The 17,268-nt window shown below is 43.4% G+C and overlaps 1 protein-coding gene across 1 annotated transcript in view; it reads right to left on the reverse strand.

Annotated features, from left to right (window-relative positions):
* Nucleotides 1–16,782, reverse strand: part of FGF9 (fibroblast growth factor 9) — a 40,602-nt gene extending 23,820 nt beyond the window's left edge. The window contains exon 1 of the mRNA XM_075266077.1: nucleotides 15,915–16,782. Within this exon, the coding sequence (XP_075122178.1) occupies nucleotides 15,915–16,191 (277 nt within the window). The 5' untranslated portion in view covers nucleotides 16,192–16,782. The remainder of the gene's footprint in view (nucleotides 1–15,914) is intronic.
* Between the last annotated feature and the right edge of the window lie 486 nt (nucleotides 16,783–17,268).

The raw sequence follows: 17,268 nt of genomic DNA on the forward strand, positions 1-17,268 counted from the left end.
ATGTAGTACATTTCCATCAGTCGCATATTTTGGCTCCAACCTCTACTACTCGAACCAGCCAAAATATTGGTATCTGGAAACCTTACAATTTGTGGCCTTAAAAGATATAAGCACCTACTGTCCTATATTCAGGGGCCAATAGAGATAATGAATGCGTATTGGATAGTGATTTGCATTAGAAGAGTCTGCATTAATAAGTGCGGTCCGACCCTATAGATCAGCATGTAGCAGTACAGTGATTGATGAGACTTGGCCGCTCGTGGGGCTGAGACAGGTACGGGCTATGGGAAGTGCAGTCAGCAGTTATACCATCAGTCACTTCATTTATGGCTACCAGGAAACACAATTCATTTCATTAGGCCCGAGCATGGTCATGTGTCACAATTCCAGTCCAACTCATTGAAGTCCGATGGAGATCTGTAGGAAAGTTTCTACGACAAATATGGCACAGCTGGCGCGGTGGAGACTACTACCTCAATGGTGATGCAAATGCAAAAAGAACCTGAACTTTTGCCTACATACTTGTGAAGACCATTAACAGTTTCTTTATTAACGGCTTTATATTCACAGCAAGTCATTTACTAATGTCTTTGTCAAATCCCGCCATCTGAGAAAGGCTATTGTTTCGCTCAGCTTAAGACGAAAGCAAAACTTATTATAAATTCACTTTCATATAGAAGGTCCTCCTACCAGAAGGGAATTGCAGGTGGTCTTCCTACTGGAGGGTCCCCATTTAGTGGCTGGATGGGCGAAATTGCAATAGTAGACGACGCCAACATCATACATGCACACTGTCCCACAAGATCCAGGAGACACCCAAAATAAAGGGTGACCTTGCAGATTCCCAGAATAGCCGGCAAATCTCCAAAACCCAATAGAGTCCTCCATGGAAGGGCTCATTCTCTATGGGACATGGGCACACTATGGGAGGTCACATCACAAATAGGAGGAAGCCTGGGTAGGGACCCAGAAGAACCCTAATGTGAACCCCATTCTTCTTGAGTGCATGTACTGTCCTCCCTACCCTGGGTCCCTGTAACATACATGATTCCATGACTATGTGGTTCCAGGTAATAGTACTTATATGTGGTATATGACGACACCCTTTCCAATTAATGGACAACCATGTAGTACACGGTTGGGTTGGGCCCCCGTCATCTATAATGCGAATGCTAATATATCCTAAAGTGAGAAGTATTTTCCAAGTATTTTCCCAATGTATCTTTGATTACAATGTTATCAAGTCCCAGGCTAATGGCGACCATACACCTTCAATAGCTTTCGACCAACAGATATCTCTACCGATTCTCCCATTCATACGAACGCTTGGTTCCACTAGGCAACATATGCATTAAAAAAAATTAAAATTTATCACACCTTCTCTCTTACAGAAAGTTCTTCCACACCACCATATACATTAAATAACCAACAAAAATTGGTAGATTCCACCAACTTTGCTTTTATGTGCATAGGGGCCATAACCGATAACTCCAAAGGTAAGATTTTTCATCTAAGAAGATTCTTCATAAATGTTCCTTATCAAGAGTATTGTGCGGAGAGATAACTGCACGCTCATATCCATGACATCTACTACATGGTTGCTTAACCTTCCACATCAGCATATTCATGAATTTTTTTTATTTTTTATTTATCATTTATGACAGGTCTTCTTATCATTCCAGAAGGGTATATACTCAGAATTCTTGCACCTACGGCCCATTAGTTTGTTACCTTTCACACGAGTTGAGCGTTTTATCTCCTACTGTAACAAATTTTATCAGGGCTGCGATCTAAACATTGAACAAATAATCTCCTGGCCAAGGACGAGAACACATCCATTACTGGAAGAGTCTACGTTACAGAATACTTATACCCAATTGTACAAATACTAATGTAGTAATATTGATAGACATGGATGGCCATCAACAAGTATTGACCTCTGTAGGTCTAGCAAATGTCCAATGTGGTGGACCTACAAAGGTCCATAGATCTTTTGAATCTGTATTAATGAGTTTTAATTAAAGCTTGTATTATATATTCCTAACCTGTATACTTTGGGTCCAACTGCACGCTTTTTCTCTCCGTGCTTGCCGAGTGGTTGGCCATGTCAAGATATATGTTAACTAGAGATGAGCGAACACTGTTCGGATCAGCCGTTCCGAACAGCACGCTCCCATAGAAATGAATGGAAGCACCTGGCACGTACACTTTGCCGGCGGCCGGTCACCGTGCCAGGTGCTTCCATTCATTTCTATGGGAGCGTGCTGTTCGGAACGGCTGATCCGAACAGTGTTCGCTCATCTCTAATGTTAACCAATCAGAATTTTACCTCCTACTGCTCCGCTATTACACAGAGTGACAGACACTGCAGCTGCATCCTCCTCCTCCCCCTCTCTCCAATACACCATGTTTCATTAGATGGATCGATTTAGCAACTAGATGCTAGTGCCACAGGAAAATAGAGCTACCGGCTAATGGAAAATGCCATTTTTAATATCGCATTTAAACACAGAATAAAAATAAATAAATGAGATGAATTTTCCAGCCTTATATATTTGTTAAGGCACCTCTGCTGTTTCTCAGATTCTCTCCCAGAATGTCCAGCTCATGTGCTGGTGGTCACGTGTCCAGTAGCTCAATCCTTTCATCTGGACCCTCCTGTAAACAGTCACACAAGCCAGGCTATAAAATATAAACATATTCATTGCCTCTAGACACATTAGGTGGACATTGTGAGATTAAATCAAAGGACACCAGGGGGCAACATAACATGTACATAACACAAGAGGAAATTAATATTTAATCATGGGACAACCATCTTAAATCTTTCACCACCGCCAAGTCCAGTTCTTCAAATCATTTAATAGCTGCTGCTCCACGGATTCTGACACAGTTGGATTTTTTTCTCTAGCCCCCACCATTCCTGAGCAATCAATGCAGTTAGTTTTGGTGCTTGTTATACTATTTAGTCTCTGTACTGTCAAGGGGGAGGTGTCAGACAGGAGCAGACAAGAAGTGTGATTCTGAGCTCTGACACTGGCTGTCTCTGATTGGAGATCTGAATCACACCCCCTACTTGACCCCACCCACCCACATCAGGGATCAAAACAACCAGCACTTATTGCTTGGGAATGATGGGGGCTAGAGAACTTGAATTGTTGGAGGTGGTGAAAGGTCCTCTTTAAGTCAAGGTTAACTCTATCTTCCATAGGATTGAGGTAGTCTATGTCAATGTTTTGGTTCTTTCTGCCTTGGAAATTAACCCATCATGCACTAACTTTCTGAGCTCATATCTTGTGTTTCAAACAATCACAACTCCAGTGTAAAGCGCAGACCATCGAGAGACTCTCTGATGTGATGAACCTCGATGTAGACCGTCATCTAAAACTGAAGTCAATGACTTATCCCAAAAGTCACCAACCACCCAAGAAAACGATGAGTAATAGCAGGTAGACATCACCCATAGCTAGATACTGTACCTACATAACTACTAGACAGAGCCATTCCAGATTAAACTATGGAGCTAGAATTACAGGCGGAATTGTTCGGAATTGTAACCTGGTACCTTAAGTCACATAAGGCACATTGTAGGCGGGGGCCAGAGGACATATTTTGGTTTTAGGCCTTACGTTCGGCCTCAGGAATATCTAGAAAGATGTAGAACAGTAAAATCAACGTCCAAGACAATGGCTAATATAATCACATATAGGCAAATATCACCTTCCCTTACAGAGACCAAGACGTATTTATACCGCGAGCCCAATTAATAAGCCGGGTAAACAATGGCCGGCACCTAATCTATGTCTTACATATAACTGTACCTAAGGGCAAGGAGAAACAATCCCATAATCCTAACCCCAAGGCCTACAGAGAAAAGAATTCCTGTCCTCTAGGTAGAGATTACATAAAGGTAATTCAATGGATTTTTCCATTCTTCTCGAACGTTTTTGATGTTCATTTTTTTCCCTCCTTTCTTGTGAAAACAGATTTTTTTTTTCTTTCGGATTTTCTTTTGGTAGAATAGGATGCTTAGACAGCTCGAAGTCAACAAAGTTAGGAATGTCGAGCCAAGAGGAGGTTCTTTCCCAACAGGTTTGCACAAGTTACGGTAAATCTTTATAGAAACTCCTAGGCCTATCGGAAGACGGGCTTTATAGTCCCAAGGAAACAATAGAACATGTACAGGACAAATGTGCGATCAAGAGCAGAAATCCTATAATCTGTCCAAAATACCTGCTCTACAGACACCGACAACTTAAAAGCACATTTGTTCTTGCAAAAAAAAATATCGCTATTTGTGAATTCCTCCCATTTTCTAATCACTTAATCTTTTTTTATGTAGCGGAATATCTCACAGGCATCCAAGGTTCTTAAACAAAAAAAAAAGGCGTTGGGGGTTTTCAGCTGTTTGCCCTCAGAAGGATATTTTTTCGTTTTTTGCGAAGTGACAAAAGTTTCAAGTTGGAAATGTTTTGTCGCATCCAAAAAGTTATTACGGTTTAGCTTCGGCTTTTAACTTCTGCCATTCCAATAAAGAGATCCATTGAGAAGATATTTCATGTTAAAGGATTGGACGGGATTAGTAAAACATACCTGCTTTCTTCCACAAATAGCGCCACACTTGTCCATGGGTTATGTTTGGTATTGCGGCTCAGCTCCATTGGAGTAAATGAGGATGAACTGCGATGCCACACACAATCGGGCAACAGGTGGGCCACTGTTTTTGGCAGAAAGTTATGGTTACCTGAATCCCTATAATACCTTTATATTTATAGGGAAAAGGTGGAACCACTGTAAAAATCACACAGAGCAATAACTTAGCACCCATAGACCTACTCGGGGCGCTATTGTACCTACGCAATGGCTATCATGTAACATCAGCGCTGTATTCTACACAACTTATACCATTAAAAAGGAACAGACATAAGGGTAAGTTCACACGTGAGTTTTTTGGACCAGAATTTGACACGGAGGCCGCCTCAGATTCTGGTACAAAAAATGGCTAACCGTGACTGGTTGCCGATGCAGTGCCCCAGCATCCAGTCGCGGCTCCAAATTAATGGGTCTAGTCGGGAGGGAGGTGTCGCGAGGCGGACATCCATAGCTGAATCGGCAATGAAATCTGCCTGAAGAAAGGGTATGAAGCTTTGGTCAGACAAGAGCAGTACAACTATTCTAACCCATTAAATACAATACTAATAATTCTAGAATACCATTAAAGAAAATTATTTCATTATGAAGATTTTTTATGAAAACGTTTTTCTGACTCCACAACCCTGGGTCAAATGTGCCAATTTCACCAGGACCCATCAAAACATACGACGTCCATAGGGACTCTCCCCCAAAAGCCAATGAAGTCCAACATGCCAATGCATACTCCAATAGGCCACCACCCAAGGTATCAGTTGCCTTATTCCCCGCTCCCTATCGGGAACATATGGTGAGCTGAGCAGCTGGTGCACAACGTACATATTTGGTAACCTCATACCTGATTTTTTAACTATTTAACTATATTTTTGTCAGCACCTATTGTAATAAGTGGAGAAGATGGCAAGTTCCAACTTCTGATGTTCTTCTCCAAGGGACTGGGGGGTGACTATAAGGCCGACAACAGTTTAATGGACGTCACACAATGGTGTGATGAAAGAATCCCATTTGTGTATGTATTATATTATTCATAGGTATATCCTTGGTGAATATATTGATTATGCCTGTGTTATCAGTCTACCTTGATGGTATGTGTGTATACAAAAGGGGCAGATTATTCAGTTTATAATAACGTTCATGGGCAAGAGTGTCAGCTATGGATAGTGGAAAGTGGCAGAAAAAAAATGGTATACTCTTATGCATTGTACGTGACGGTGTGACCAAAGACAGCTCCCATAGGATTCAAAATGGCCGACTATATTTTCAGCTTCCTGATCTTTTCACTGTGGAACATCTAATACAATTTACTTTAATAGTAGGAATTACATATACGAGAAGATTGTTCTTAGAGGCTCCAAATGACATAGCAACATATATGCAAATACAGAAATTCTATAGACAATTACAGGCGCCCCTCCCCATTCGCTCACAGCCTTCCCCGGGGTAATACTATATATGTATTGCCAGTACAAACACAAGCAATACGGTATATACAATCTACCGAGAACCAGGCTCCCCAGACCATGAGTGAAATTTCGACCCTGCTCCTCCATTGATTGTTTATACCTATTAATCTCATCTAGTTAGACTAGACTTCCCAGATACACAACATTAAGACGAACATTTCTCCCCCGAGGGTTCCTATATTACATACATGAGAATCTGCAAGCTCAGGACGGGTTGATGGGAAATATTATAAAGCAAATAATACCACCACAGTATCCTGTGAGTCACCGGCCGTCCACCATCATCAGCACACATTAGTGACCCGCCAGTCCGGCTGACCACACAGATAGGAAGGGGCTGCTCGTGAACTACAACACAATGATGGCAGAACTGATGCAACGCTGGATATTTATATTACATCTACATGGCAGGCGGTCAAAGTGATGATCCATGACTGTTATAGTCATCCAGCAGACCGTGTGAGCGGAGAACATGGAGCGAAGGATGAAGTTTTGGTTAATACTGCTGACAGGTTGAACTTTTTGAAAATTGCTAAATGTTTGTGATGTATATGTTGTAATATTGTGGATCACACACATAGGCTCGCCTGTATACAATTCGTAGGAATTGCAGTACTTACCGAGGCAGCAAAAATTTCAGAAGGCTACATTTAGACCCATAAAGCTAAGGCTTGGTTCACATCTGCATTCGGTATTCCACTTGGGGACCCCCGAACGGAATACCAAATGCAATGACAAGCGGTGAGCTTATGAAAGCACACGGACCCCATAGACTATAATGAAGTCCGTGCGTTTTTTTGCGCGGTGTTCGTACTCCATGAAGTACTTTTCTCTCCACATGATTCGTGCGGAGACCACGTGGAATACACACAGACCCCATTATAGTCTATAGGGTCCATGTGCTTTCAGTGCTCACCGCTTGTCAATGCATTCAGTATTCCGTTCAGGGGGTCCCGAAGAGGATTCCCGAATGCAGATGTGAACCAGGCCTTAGCTCACATCTGCGTTGGAGAGTCTGCTGCTGATTTTGTCTAAAATTGGCGGAGAGAAAAGTCCTGCACGGAGGGCTTTTTTTTTCTTCCAGTTTCAGTATAAAATTGACGTTAACCCGACTGACTCCATAGACCATGGCGTGTCCGTGGGTAATCGCTTTTTTAGGGCATGGGCTGTCCGTCTTTTGGGTCCCGATACGGACAAGAACGACGCAGAGACTAACGCTAGTGTGAATCTATTGTAACACATATAAGGGGGAAGACTTCTGCTGTACAACCTGTCAGCCAGTAAAAGGGTCAATCTTTCCCCAGGACGGTACACGCCATATTAACCAACATGGTGCACCTGGGACTTTGAGGACCCAATTTCAATGCCAAATCCTTCTATTCTCTGGCAGCAACTTCTAACCAGTTCACATCTGCGTTCTGGGATTCCGTTCCCCTGCCCGCATGAAAAATGCGGAGAGAAAACACCTGCAAGCAGCACTTTTCTCTGCACATTTTTTTGTGCGGAAACCACACGGACCGCATTATAGTCTATGGGGTCCACGGGTTTCCTAAGATAACCGCTTTTTTATGCGGATTAGGTTTCTGTTCTACAGGTCTGCTCGAGGAACGGAAACCGAAGCGCAGGCATGTACCAGGTCTTAGTCCCCTCTTCACATTAAAACACAAACACAAGTGAACCAAGTGTACAGGTGCATAAAAGGGTCAGGCGGAACAGCTGTCGGTATTGAAGGTATACGGGGACCTTAAATACACAAGCTCCATAAACTTTAGACAAAAGTTGCTGAGTGCAGAAAATTCAGAGTCAGCTGCAAAACGAGATTGCTGGTTCAAAAAATGATTGTATCTGCTAATTTTTTTTTCTTCCACGCCATAGTCAATATTTCTACAGTCACAGCTTTTCTGTGAAGACTCAACAAGTGTTTCAATCCAGTGAAGATCAATGCAAATAAAGATACGGGGGAGGGGTATTAATTAAGATTAATTAATATGTTCCGAGAGGTGCAAGACTTGCCAGAATCACTAAGAAGTTACGGTTTCTTAGCCATTCTTGCACATAGAGGTGCACCTATATTCAAAGAATACCCTTGTGTCATGTCCCACCCACTCGGACCCCGAGCTGCCCATCAGACCAGCCCAAAGGGTTCCTCTAATACCATAATTGTCACAAACTTTTTCAGCTTCTGCAGGAAGGAAACAAGAAAACTCAAGAGGAAATGAGTCTTGATAAAAGACCAACCAAAATAAAGACTAAATACCAGAACCCTGAATCAATGCTCCGAGCCTTCAATCACTTTGATCCTGAAATCACCTACAATTCACAAGGAGCAGGGTTGGGTGGATATATAGAAATTTGTAGAAATAATAGAAACTTTTCTGAAGGCTGCTGCGTGCCATTGCTTGCATAGAAAAGCCTGCGCCATAATAAACAAACCTGGAGATTAGACATGATAGCAACTCCTCTCACCTTGCTTGCACTGAAGCTCTTGACCTGAGTGTAGATCAGAACAAATCCCAGGTGCCCAGTAGTCAAGACTCTTCAAGAAGTGCTACAGAGCCATGACTTTTGGGGTCACCCTAGGCCTGTGATCTAATAGTTGCAGTCCAGTATTGATCCTGCATTCAATAATTTCACAATGGATTTTATTCCCCATGTAATTTTACATAAAACTTTTTAAGGCTGCAACCCCACGTTGCGAAAATGCGGTGTAAACAGCACGTTTTACAGAACCTAGAAAGTGGATGGGATTACGGCTAGTCCTATCAGACCAAAACAGTGCAGAACTGATGACATTCACTACAAGTACCAGCATGCTTGACTCCTGTAAAATCAACCATGGTGCCCATACACCTTCAATAGCTTGGACAGCTCATTCAGGTGACAGCTACTCCTCCCGACCCTTCCATGCACCATACTTGTCAACATTTAAGATGTTTTGTGCCGGAGAACATCACATACAGGTCACTAATCCAAATTTTAGCCAATGTACTCCTATGGTCATGGCCAGCGCCCGTTTGAACATCACTATGTCCCTTTATTGTGACGTGGGTATGAAAAGGGGTTAGTCACGGCCCTTTGTCAGACATAGCCAGCACATAAAGTGCTCAACTCACAAGGGAAATACTAGGGCCAACACCTGGGCCTGCTCTTCCAGGCGGGCATTGCTTTTTTCGGGAGTGTTGTGGGAAAGTTGGCAGTTCTACCCTCCACATACATGCTCGGCTTGTCCTAGCATGCACACTATAGTCTAAATGGGGAAAGGATTCCTACAGAAATCAGGGTAACGTGAAGCTTCTGTTCCCCAGTGCAAAATCTGTCTTTGACTCAGCCTTACTCAACTTTCTCAGACTCCTAAATGGCAAACCTGTTCAAGCAAGAGCTCTACGATCTCCACGCCTGTATGGCTCCAGAAAGAAAGATTTACCATCGAGGACCCTAAGGCCGCAACTTTTGGGAAAGAGAATTTTTGGCTGGGATTGTTTGACCAAATATCCCCACCATGAATGGATCAGTTGATGGAAAAGTGAGTGGCCATTGTAGGGTAATCCTATTGGTGGACAAATATATGCCACTTTCGTCTATCTGTGCCGCACTCGCTACTTTATGCAAAAGTGAATGGAGACCAACAGCACCGATAGCTCTTCACCAGAGACACATAACGGGAAAGCCAATAGTGCGCTGAATTCAGTGCACTGTCGGCTTTCTAGCGGTATATAAAACCGCATGTGCCCGAGAACCCGAAAGGTCCTCTAAAGGGAATTGGTCAGTGTGAACGTGCAGTCCAGTCCAGAGAGTTCAGCGGGCGGTATTATAGTAACTTACAGCCTTCCTTCTATAATCGAGCATACAGAGATAGCTGTCAGTCACTGAGTAGGACCACCCACTGGACTCCTAAGCCCACAAGAAGTTAAAATGCATAAATGACAGGTTATGCTGAACCCTTTCCCACCAAGCTATATATCAATCTGCTCAGCTCCTCCTGCTCTATAACATGGCCATTCGCATTTTCAATGTAATAGGTTCCCTTTAAGAACTTGTCTGTACTTTTCTCCCCCTCCCCATATATAATCCTGTGATACAAAGCAGTTCAGTGTAATAAAACTATCATGCACTTTATATATGCCAATGAGGAAACACAAGTCTGCTTCACTGCCTGGTATACGGAGCTCGGAGGAGGAAGAAGACTGCAGTGACTGCATACATCCGATGGCATCCACGTGAACGCTCGTGTCCCAACATTTAGAGGGCATCAGGAACAGCACAGCAAAATCAAAATGGCAGTTGTGTCAGGATCCTATGTATAGATGTACTTTGAGAGAATCTGCAATGTTCTGCAGTAGACGGAGGAGGCAGAGAGAGGAGTGGTGCCCGGTGTCAGGATGCCAGGCTTTGTAAGCACATTTCTCTATGTGGATGAGATGCAGCATTAAAACATCTTCTGTGCCTTGCGTCAGCCGATGGAGGTCACCTCCTCTCTTGACTTTGCCATTCTGCATGCTCCTAGGTTTTTGTTTTTTTTCTTACTTTTTTTTTAATGCTGTGCGTGTAGCGGTTCTGCTGATGCTAGAGGTACGCCCACTGGATAAGGAGTTACAAAGACTATATGCCCGACTGCATTACAGTATTCCAGCCATACATTATCACCCTCACAGGGGCATGTCACCCCATAGGGTGGGCATTCTGCATAGACCTCGGCTTGTTATAGTGGGAGGAAAGACTCTGCTTCACCATCAAGGTGCTGAGAGAATGCGGACTAATATGACCTCAGGCTGGGGTACATGGGACGACGGAGACGTCTGGATAGTGAATAATCTGAACATCAGTCGGAGTACTGCATAAAAGGGATAAGGAAAGTACTCGCCACCGCACAGTATATACCCGTATACATCCAAACAGAGAGTCCTTACTAATGCAAAGCAATTTTCTATATTATATCCAGTAATATGTGCAGTGAATACACTGCAATACCCCAAACCGTTACGGTTTTGGAAATCGCGGCATGTCAATTATACCTACGTAAATGCCGGTGGTTTCCCTATAGGTATAATGGAAGCACAAAGTCCGCAGAGGTCCTGTGAAAAGTGCTGCGGGGAAAAAACTACGATGCGCTGCAGTGTTTACCGCAGTGCTTTTTTCTACTTAGGGCCTGAACCAACACTGGGATGACCCATCCTGACCGATCAGCTGGTAGAAGAGGCCCCCGCAATTGGGTGAGCGCTGCAGAGCATAGAGCGACATTGTACATTTGTACAACGGCCGTGTTCGCCATCACAGCACAGCCCATTCACTTGATTGGGTCTAAGCAGCGATCAGGCCATGTGACGAAGGAACGTAACATCACATGGTCTGTATAGCAGAAGAAGTGTTCAAATAGCTGATCAGCAGGGGTCCTGGGTGTCATACCCCTACAAACCTTCATTGGATTACCTATGATAGTTTGACATGTTCAAATAAAATAGGCCTATCTGTCCTCTACCCTACCATGGCTGGTTTGATCCCATACACATTAGATGGTGGGGTGGTTCGGCCAACATTGATCTAGTGTGTATGACCAAAATAATAGTGGTTAACACGGTACCCATGATATTTTGGCACTCAATAGAAAGATTTAGTCAATTTCTCCTCCGCACACAATAAGGGACACTGACACAATATACAAGTCAATGGGAAAAAAACTGAATATACTGAAATTGTTTGCAAATCCTGACTCACTAATATGTTATATGCAATAGCAACGTTCCCCAAAGGCTCTCCAATCCATCATAGTCTGTAGACTAAACTACAAGGTTGGGTGTGCCGGGTGATCGACGTTATCAGATGAACATTTGGATCATAAATCCATCTGAGCTCTGACATAGAAATACTAGACATTAGAACGGGATTTCCCTTATGATCAACATTTACAGATCAGATTGGGAGGATTTCTAGATATTAGATCAGAATTGTAGGATTTCTATGAATCATTGGAAGCATTTCTAAGTAGAAGACCAGACTGGAAGAATTTTTTATGTATCAGACCAGTCTGAACTCATTGTGATACATAGAAGTCCTTCCAAACTAATCTCAGTGGATTCATCTTTGGAAGGACTTCTATGTATCAGATCAGATTGGAAAGATTGTGACGAATCAGATCAGACTGGAAGGATTGCAATGAGTCAGATCACATTGGGAGGACTTCTACTGTATGTATCAGATCAGATTGGGAGGATTACAATGAATCAGATCAGATTGGAAGGATTACAATGCGTCAGATCAGATCGGAAGGACTTCAATGTATCAGATCAGATTGGAAGGATTGCGATGCATCAGATCAGATTTCTATTTATCAAATCAGATTTGAAGGACATCTATGTATCAGATCAGATTGGAAGGATTGTATGAATCAGATCAGATTGGGAGCATTTCTACGAAAGACAATACCATGATCAGTATGATAGAACATTCACATACTGTAGCAATTAAAGGGAAGGGTCAGGAGGTGGTAGTCTACAACACATCGCCTTTAACCTTACAGTATAAACACAGCCATATTTACATATCAATTATTAATGAGTATCCGCTGGCAGCCACAACCATGCAGCAAATGTTCTCCATGTTATTAATGAGTTGTGACATGACGGGCGCTCAGGATTTTCACAGTGACAATTACTTAAACCAATTAGCACCAATCCACATGTAAAACAAGGGGAGATAAGCGGTAATCTTACAAGCTGAAATGCAGATTTCCCATGCTCCAGGGTAGGGGGGAAAAAAAAGTCACACGAATGCAAAAAACTCTACAGAAAACTTCACAGGCTGAAATCCCGGCTGTCACTGAATGACTGCAGCAAATACATATTAACTCCATGATAAAGGAGTCTCAGGTATGCTAAGGAAGGAGCGTGGCCATAATATGACATTCCTATAATATACAGGCCACTGGGCCTTTTATGATGTGTGCTCTATAGTTAACCCATTCACTGCTTACATACATAAGCAGGTGGAAGGCAAATAGCTCAAGGATCCCCTTAAAGCTGAACACTCCCATATAAAAGGTGCTGCCCCATGACCCGGGTGCTCCTTGATACTATATTATACACTATTTTTACATATTTGTATTAATGTTACATTCATTTTGCAAACACTCCTGGATTTAGTCAATATGATAATATTCACTATAAGTGGAAACATTTTGAATAAAAATAATCTTCATTGCTTTGAATTACTTTTTCGTCAAGGATGCGAATTATTAGCTTAGAGTTCGCCGTGCTTCATGCCATATGACCGATAATACCAACAGTTGGCTAGAAGAGTTACGTTTATGGTACCCAAATTTTCTAAACTATATAACTATATACAGATATTTCGCAACATATATTCAGATACATTGTGATTATATATATATATATATATATATATATATATAAAAATAAAATATTTAATATATATATATATATATATATAAAATTTAAATATATATATATATATATATATATATATATATATATATATATATACACACACACACACATATAGATAGATAGATAGATAGATAGATAGATAGATAGATAGATAGATAGATAGATAGATAGATAGACACACACAGATACGTACAATTATACTATATACAGATAATTTTTTCTATAAAAATATTCATAATCAATATTTGGCTGTTCATTACCCGATCAATGTGATATATTCACTAATAAAACCCTTCTCCGATTTTCCCCACCACCATACACATCCAACCATATTGTACATTGATTTTTGAGCCAATTTACAACAAATTTGCAGATTTATCATTGACATAAAACAAGGATAGGATAGTTCTTCTATTTGTGACTATCCCCAGCACAAGCTTCCTTCAGTGATGCCATCCCCATGTACACTTCCCCCTATACTATTCTAGTTCCCGGAAACGAACATGTTAATAAATGTCCTGTCAATTCCAAGCAGTGGGAAATTGAGCGATTCCCGTAATGTGTGTAGTAGCGCCGCAGCTGCTGCTCTCTCCTCTCTGCGGGCTGCCCCACGTGTAGGAGAAGCCGGCGGGATGTAGGACCCGGCGGCGGCGCGGCACACACATACACACACACTAGACACCTGCTGGAGGCGTGGAGCCCGGGCTGGGAGCAATGCAGTCCATGCTCTTCTCCCCAATGTACCGTGTGCTGCACACCTCACTGCATCATGCCTGAGCCTAATGGGGTGGGACAGCTCCCATGGGGAGATCTGCTGCCATCGGAGAAACGTGAGTGACCAGAATAGAGCCCTGTTCACACCATAAACCGCTATGGAATACACCCTGCAAGTACTTTCCAGGTGCAATGACTGCTGCAATGTGTGCACCCAACATCATCACCCCCTGCCTATGCTACTCCCATCATCCATCTGTTATAAGTGGTTAGAGCATTATAACTTTAATCAATCTGCTCCACACACAGCTAAAGCAGCTGCACAGGTTATCCCTGCAAACTGCAACATCTCTGAAACTTGTAGCAATGCAGAACAATGTCCCAGCAGCATCCTATGGGTTAATGGTAGGGGGGGGGGGGGGGTTCTTATGCTATGCGCCCTCCAGTCTCCAGCTCTTAATGCTGAGTCACAAATAGCACCCTATAGAAGTAGAAGCCAATGGCAGCCTCTATATAATTAGTCCAGTCTATGGGTTTATCCATGCATCCAGCACATTCACAGGAATTTGGGGAGGGGGAGCAAATGGTAGCATAACATTTGTGCTTCTATATTGTCACCCTGCACCACACCTCTCTAAATAGAAGTGGGAGATCAATAATAGCCAGGAGGGGAGGGGGCATCAATGACATTATGAGCAGGGTCCTGACAACGACTTGATATAGTCACCGCCATGATGCCAGCCTATACCGTAGCAGGGTAGAAGAATGCAGAATGGAAGCCCCAAAACTTATCGCTTGGCATGATACCAAATCTGTTGTGGTCCTGCCTTGTACCCTGATATTCACTACCATAATGCTAACATATACCATAGCAAGGTACAAGTATGCAGAATAGAACTTTGCAGCATTAGCGCCCCCCAAACTTGTCACCTGGCATTGGGAAGTGACCCACCAAATCTATTGTGGCCATGTCTTGTCTCCTGATGTTCACCACTATAGTGCCAACACATACCATAGCAAGGTACAAGCCTGTAGCCCTGCACACAAAAAAATGCTAATAGGCACTCTACTGTTGCCTGGCATCTGCAAGTGACCTACCAAATCTATTGTAATCCTACCTTGTCCCCTGACGGTCACCACCATAGTGACAACACATACCACAGCAAGGTACAAGCACGTAGACGAGAACTTTGCAACATTGGTAACACCCAAAACTTATGACCTGGCATCAGGAAATGACTTCCCAAATTTATTGTGATCCTACTTTGTCCCCTGACATTCACCATCACTGTGGCAACACATACCGTAGCAAGGTACAAGTCCATAGTACCCATTAATACCTCCCAAAACTTATCCCGGGGAATGATACAGGCATCTGGAAAAGACCTACCAAATCTAGTGTGGTCCTGTCTTGTCCCCTGATAGTCATCGCCATAGTGCCAACATATACCATAGCAAGGTACAAGCATGCAGAATAGAAGTTTGTAGCATTAGGACTTGTCACTGTGCAGGATACAGTTACCTGGTATCTGGAAATGACCTACCAAATCTATTGTGGTCCTGCTTTGTCCCCCGATAGTCATCGCCATAGTGCCAACATATACCATAGCAAGGTACAAGCCCATAGTACCCCCCATAACTTATCCCTGGGAATGATACAGTTACCTGGCATCTGGGAATGACCTACCAAATCTATTGTGGTCCTGCCTTGTCCCCTGGATAGTCCCATTAGGAAATATTTCTAAATGGAATCCAGTCCTGCAGTAAAGCTGCCTTCTTCTGAGAATCCCCTTTAAGTGTTCCAAGTCAGTGACTGCAGAGCCTCTGGGCAGCCCCCCAGCCTCAGCCTGGCTCAGGTGGTCACTCAATAAGACAGGGTTATCCACTGGCAGAACAGGTACATTTCCAAAAGACACAGCATCCTGCACAGCAAAATAGTTCCCAACTTCACCCAGGGGAGCCATGAGCCTTGTGTAGGTGCTGTGCAGACAGCTGCAGAGAGGGCAGGTGTATATATAGGTAGGTAAGGTATATAGCCTGTATATCCTGTGAATGACTCAGTGAGGGAGGGGGGAGGATGGTGCCTCTCTCTCTTCAATCCATCAATAATACAAGATAGTGGGCTGACAGGTTCAAGGTCAAACCTATGGCAGCAGCACTGGCAGCTCAGCAGCCACTGGTGACATAGTGCTGGCCACACAGCTCAGCAGGCAAGCAGGGCTCCTTGTCCTTCATCAGCATGCCAGGCACTGGCAGTCAGCAGGGGGGGCAGGTGGAGTTCCTCCATTGGGTAGAAGACCAGCAGTGCTCATGCCAACTTCCAGCAGCCTGGCTTGTTTGAGGATGTCCAGGCTACGTCAGAATGTATGGATCCTGACTCCAGGGAGGCATGCGCTGTCTTGGCTGGAGAATGCACTGCATACATCAGGAGAAAGGCAGGGAAACTTTTCAGGTGGCAGCCCCTTATCCCTGTGTGTGTGCAGGGGGCACAGGAGGGTGCATGGGCTGCTGCCTGTGCCTGGGAACAGGTGTCTGTGCTGGGCACACAAGTGCTGCTGCTGCTGCTGCTGCTGGGCTCCAGCTCTGTAGAGGAGGCTGCTCTGGCTTTTCCATCCAGCTCGCAGAGTGGCGCAGCAGCAGGCATTGGGCTGGGTTTAAGGTAGCCTTACTGCCTGCCTGCCAAGCCGCGTCCTCCCGGGTCCTACCGCCCGCTGGATAGCTCCGGCACACACACAGGCACTGCTCTGCGGCAGGCAATGGGCTGTACATGCAGCAGACACTGGCAGGCAATGCAGCAGAGAGCAGGACATGTGCTCCAACTTAATGCATCCCAAAATCTCTGCTATTCCACCAAGGCTAGGACTAGAATATAGGATCTTATATTATATATATAGGATGTTTTATTACATTGTGTGTTTGTTATAATATATAGGACTACACTGATAGATTTATCATCACTCATCTACATATATTATATATTCAGATTCACTGTACTATTCTATTTTTATTATGGTATTTATATAATTAATTTATGGTATTGT

The sequence above is a fragment of the Leptodactylus fuscus genome, chromosome 2 (assembly GCF_031893055.1).
Source record: "Leptodactylus fuscus isolate aLepFus1 chromosome 2, aLepFus1.hap2, whole genome shotgun sequence".
Classification (NCBI taxonomy): Eukaryota; Metazoa; Chordata; class Amphibia; order Anura; family Leptodactylidae; genus Leptodactylus; species Leptodactylus fuscus.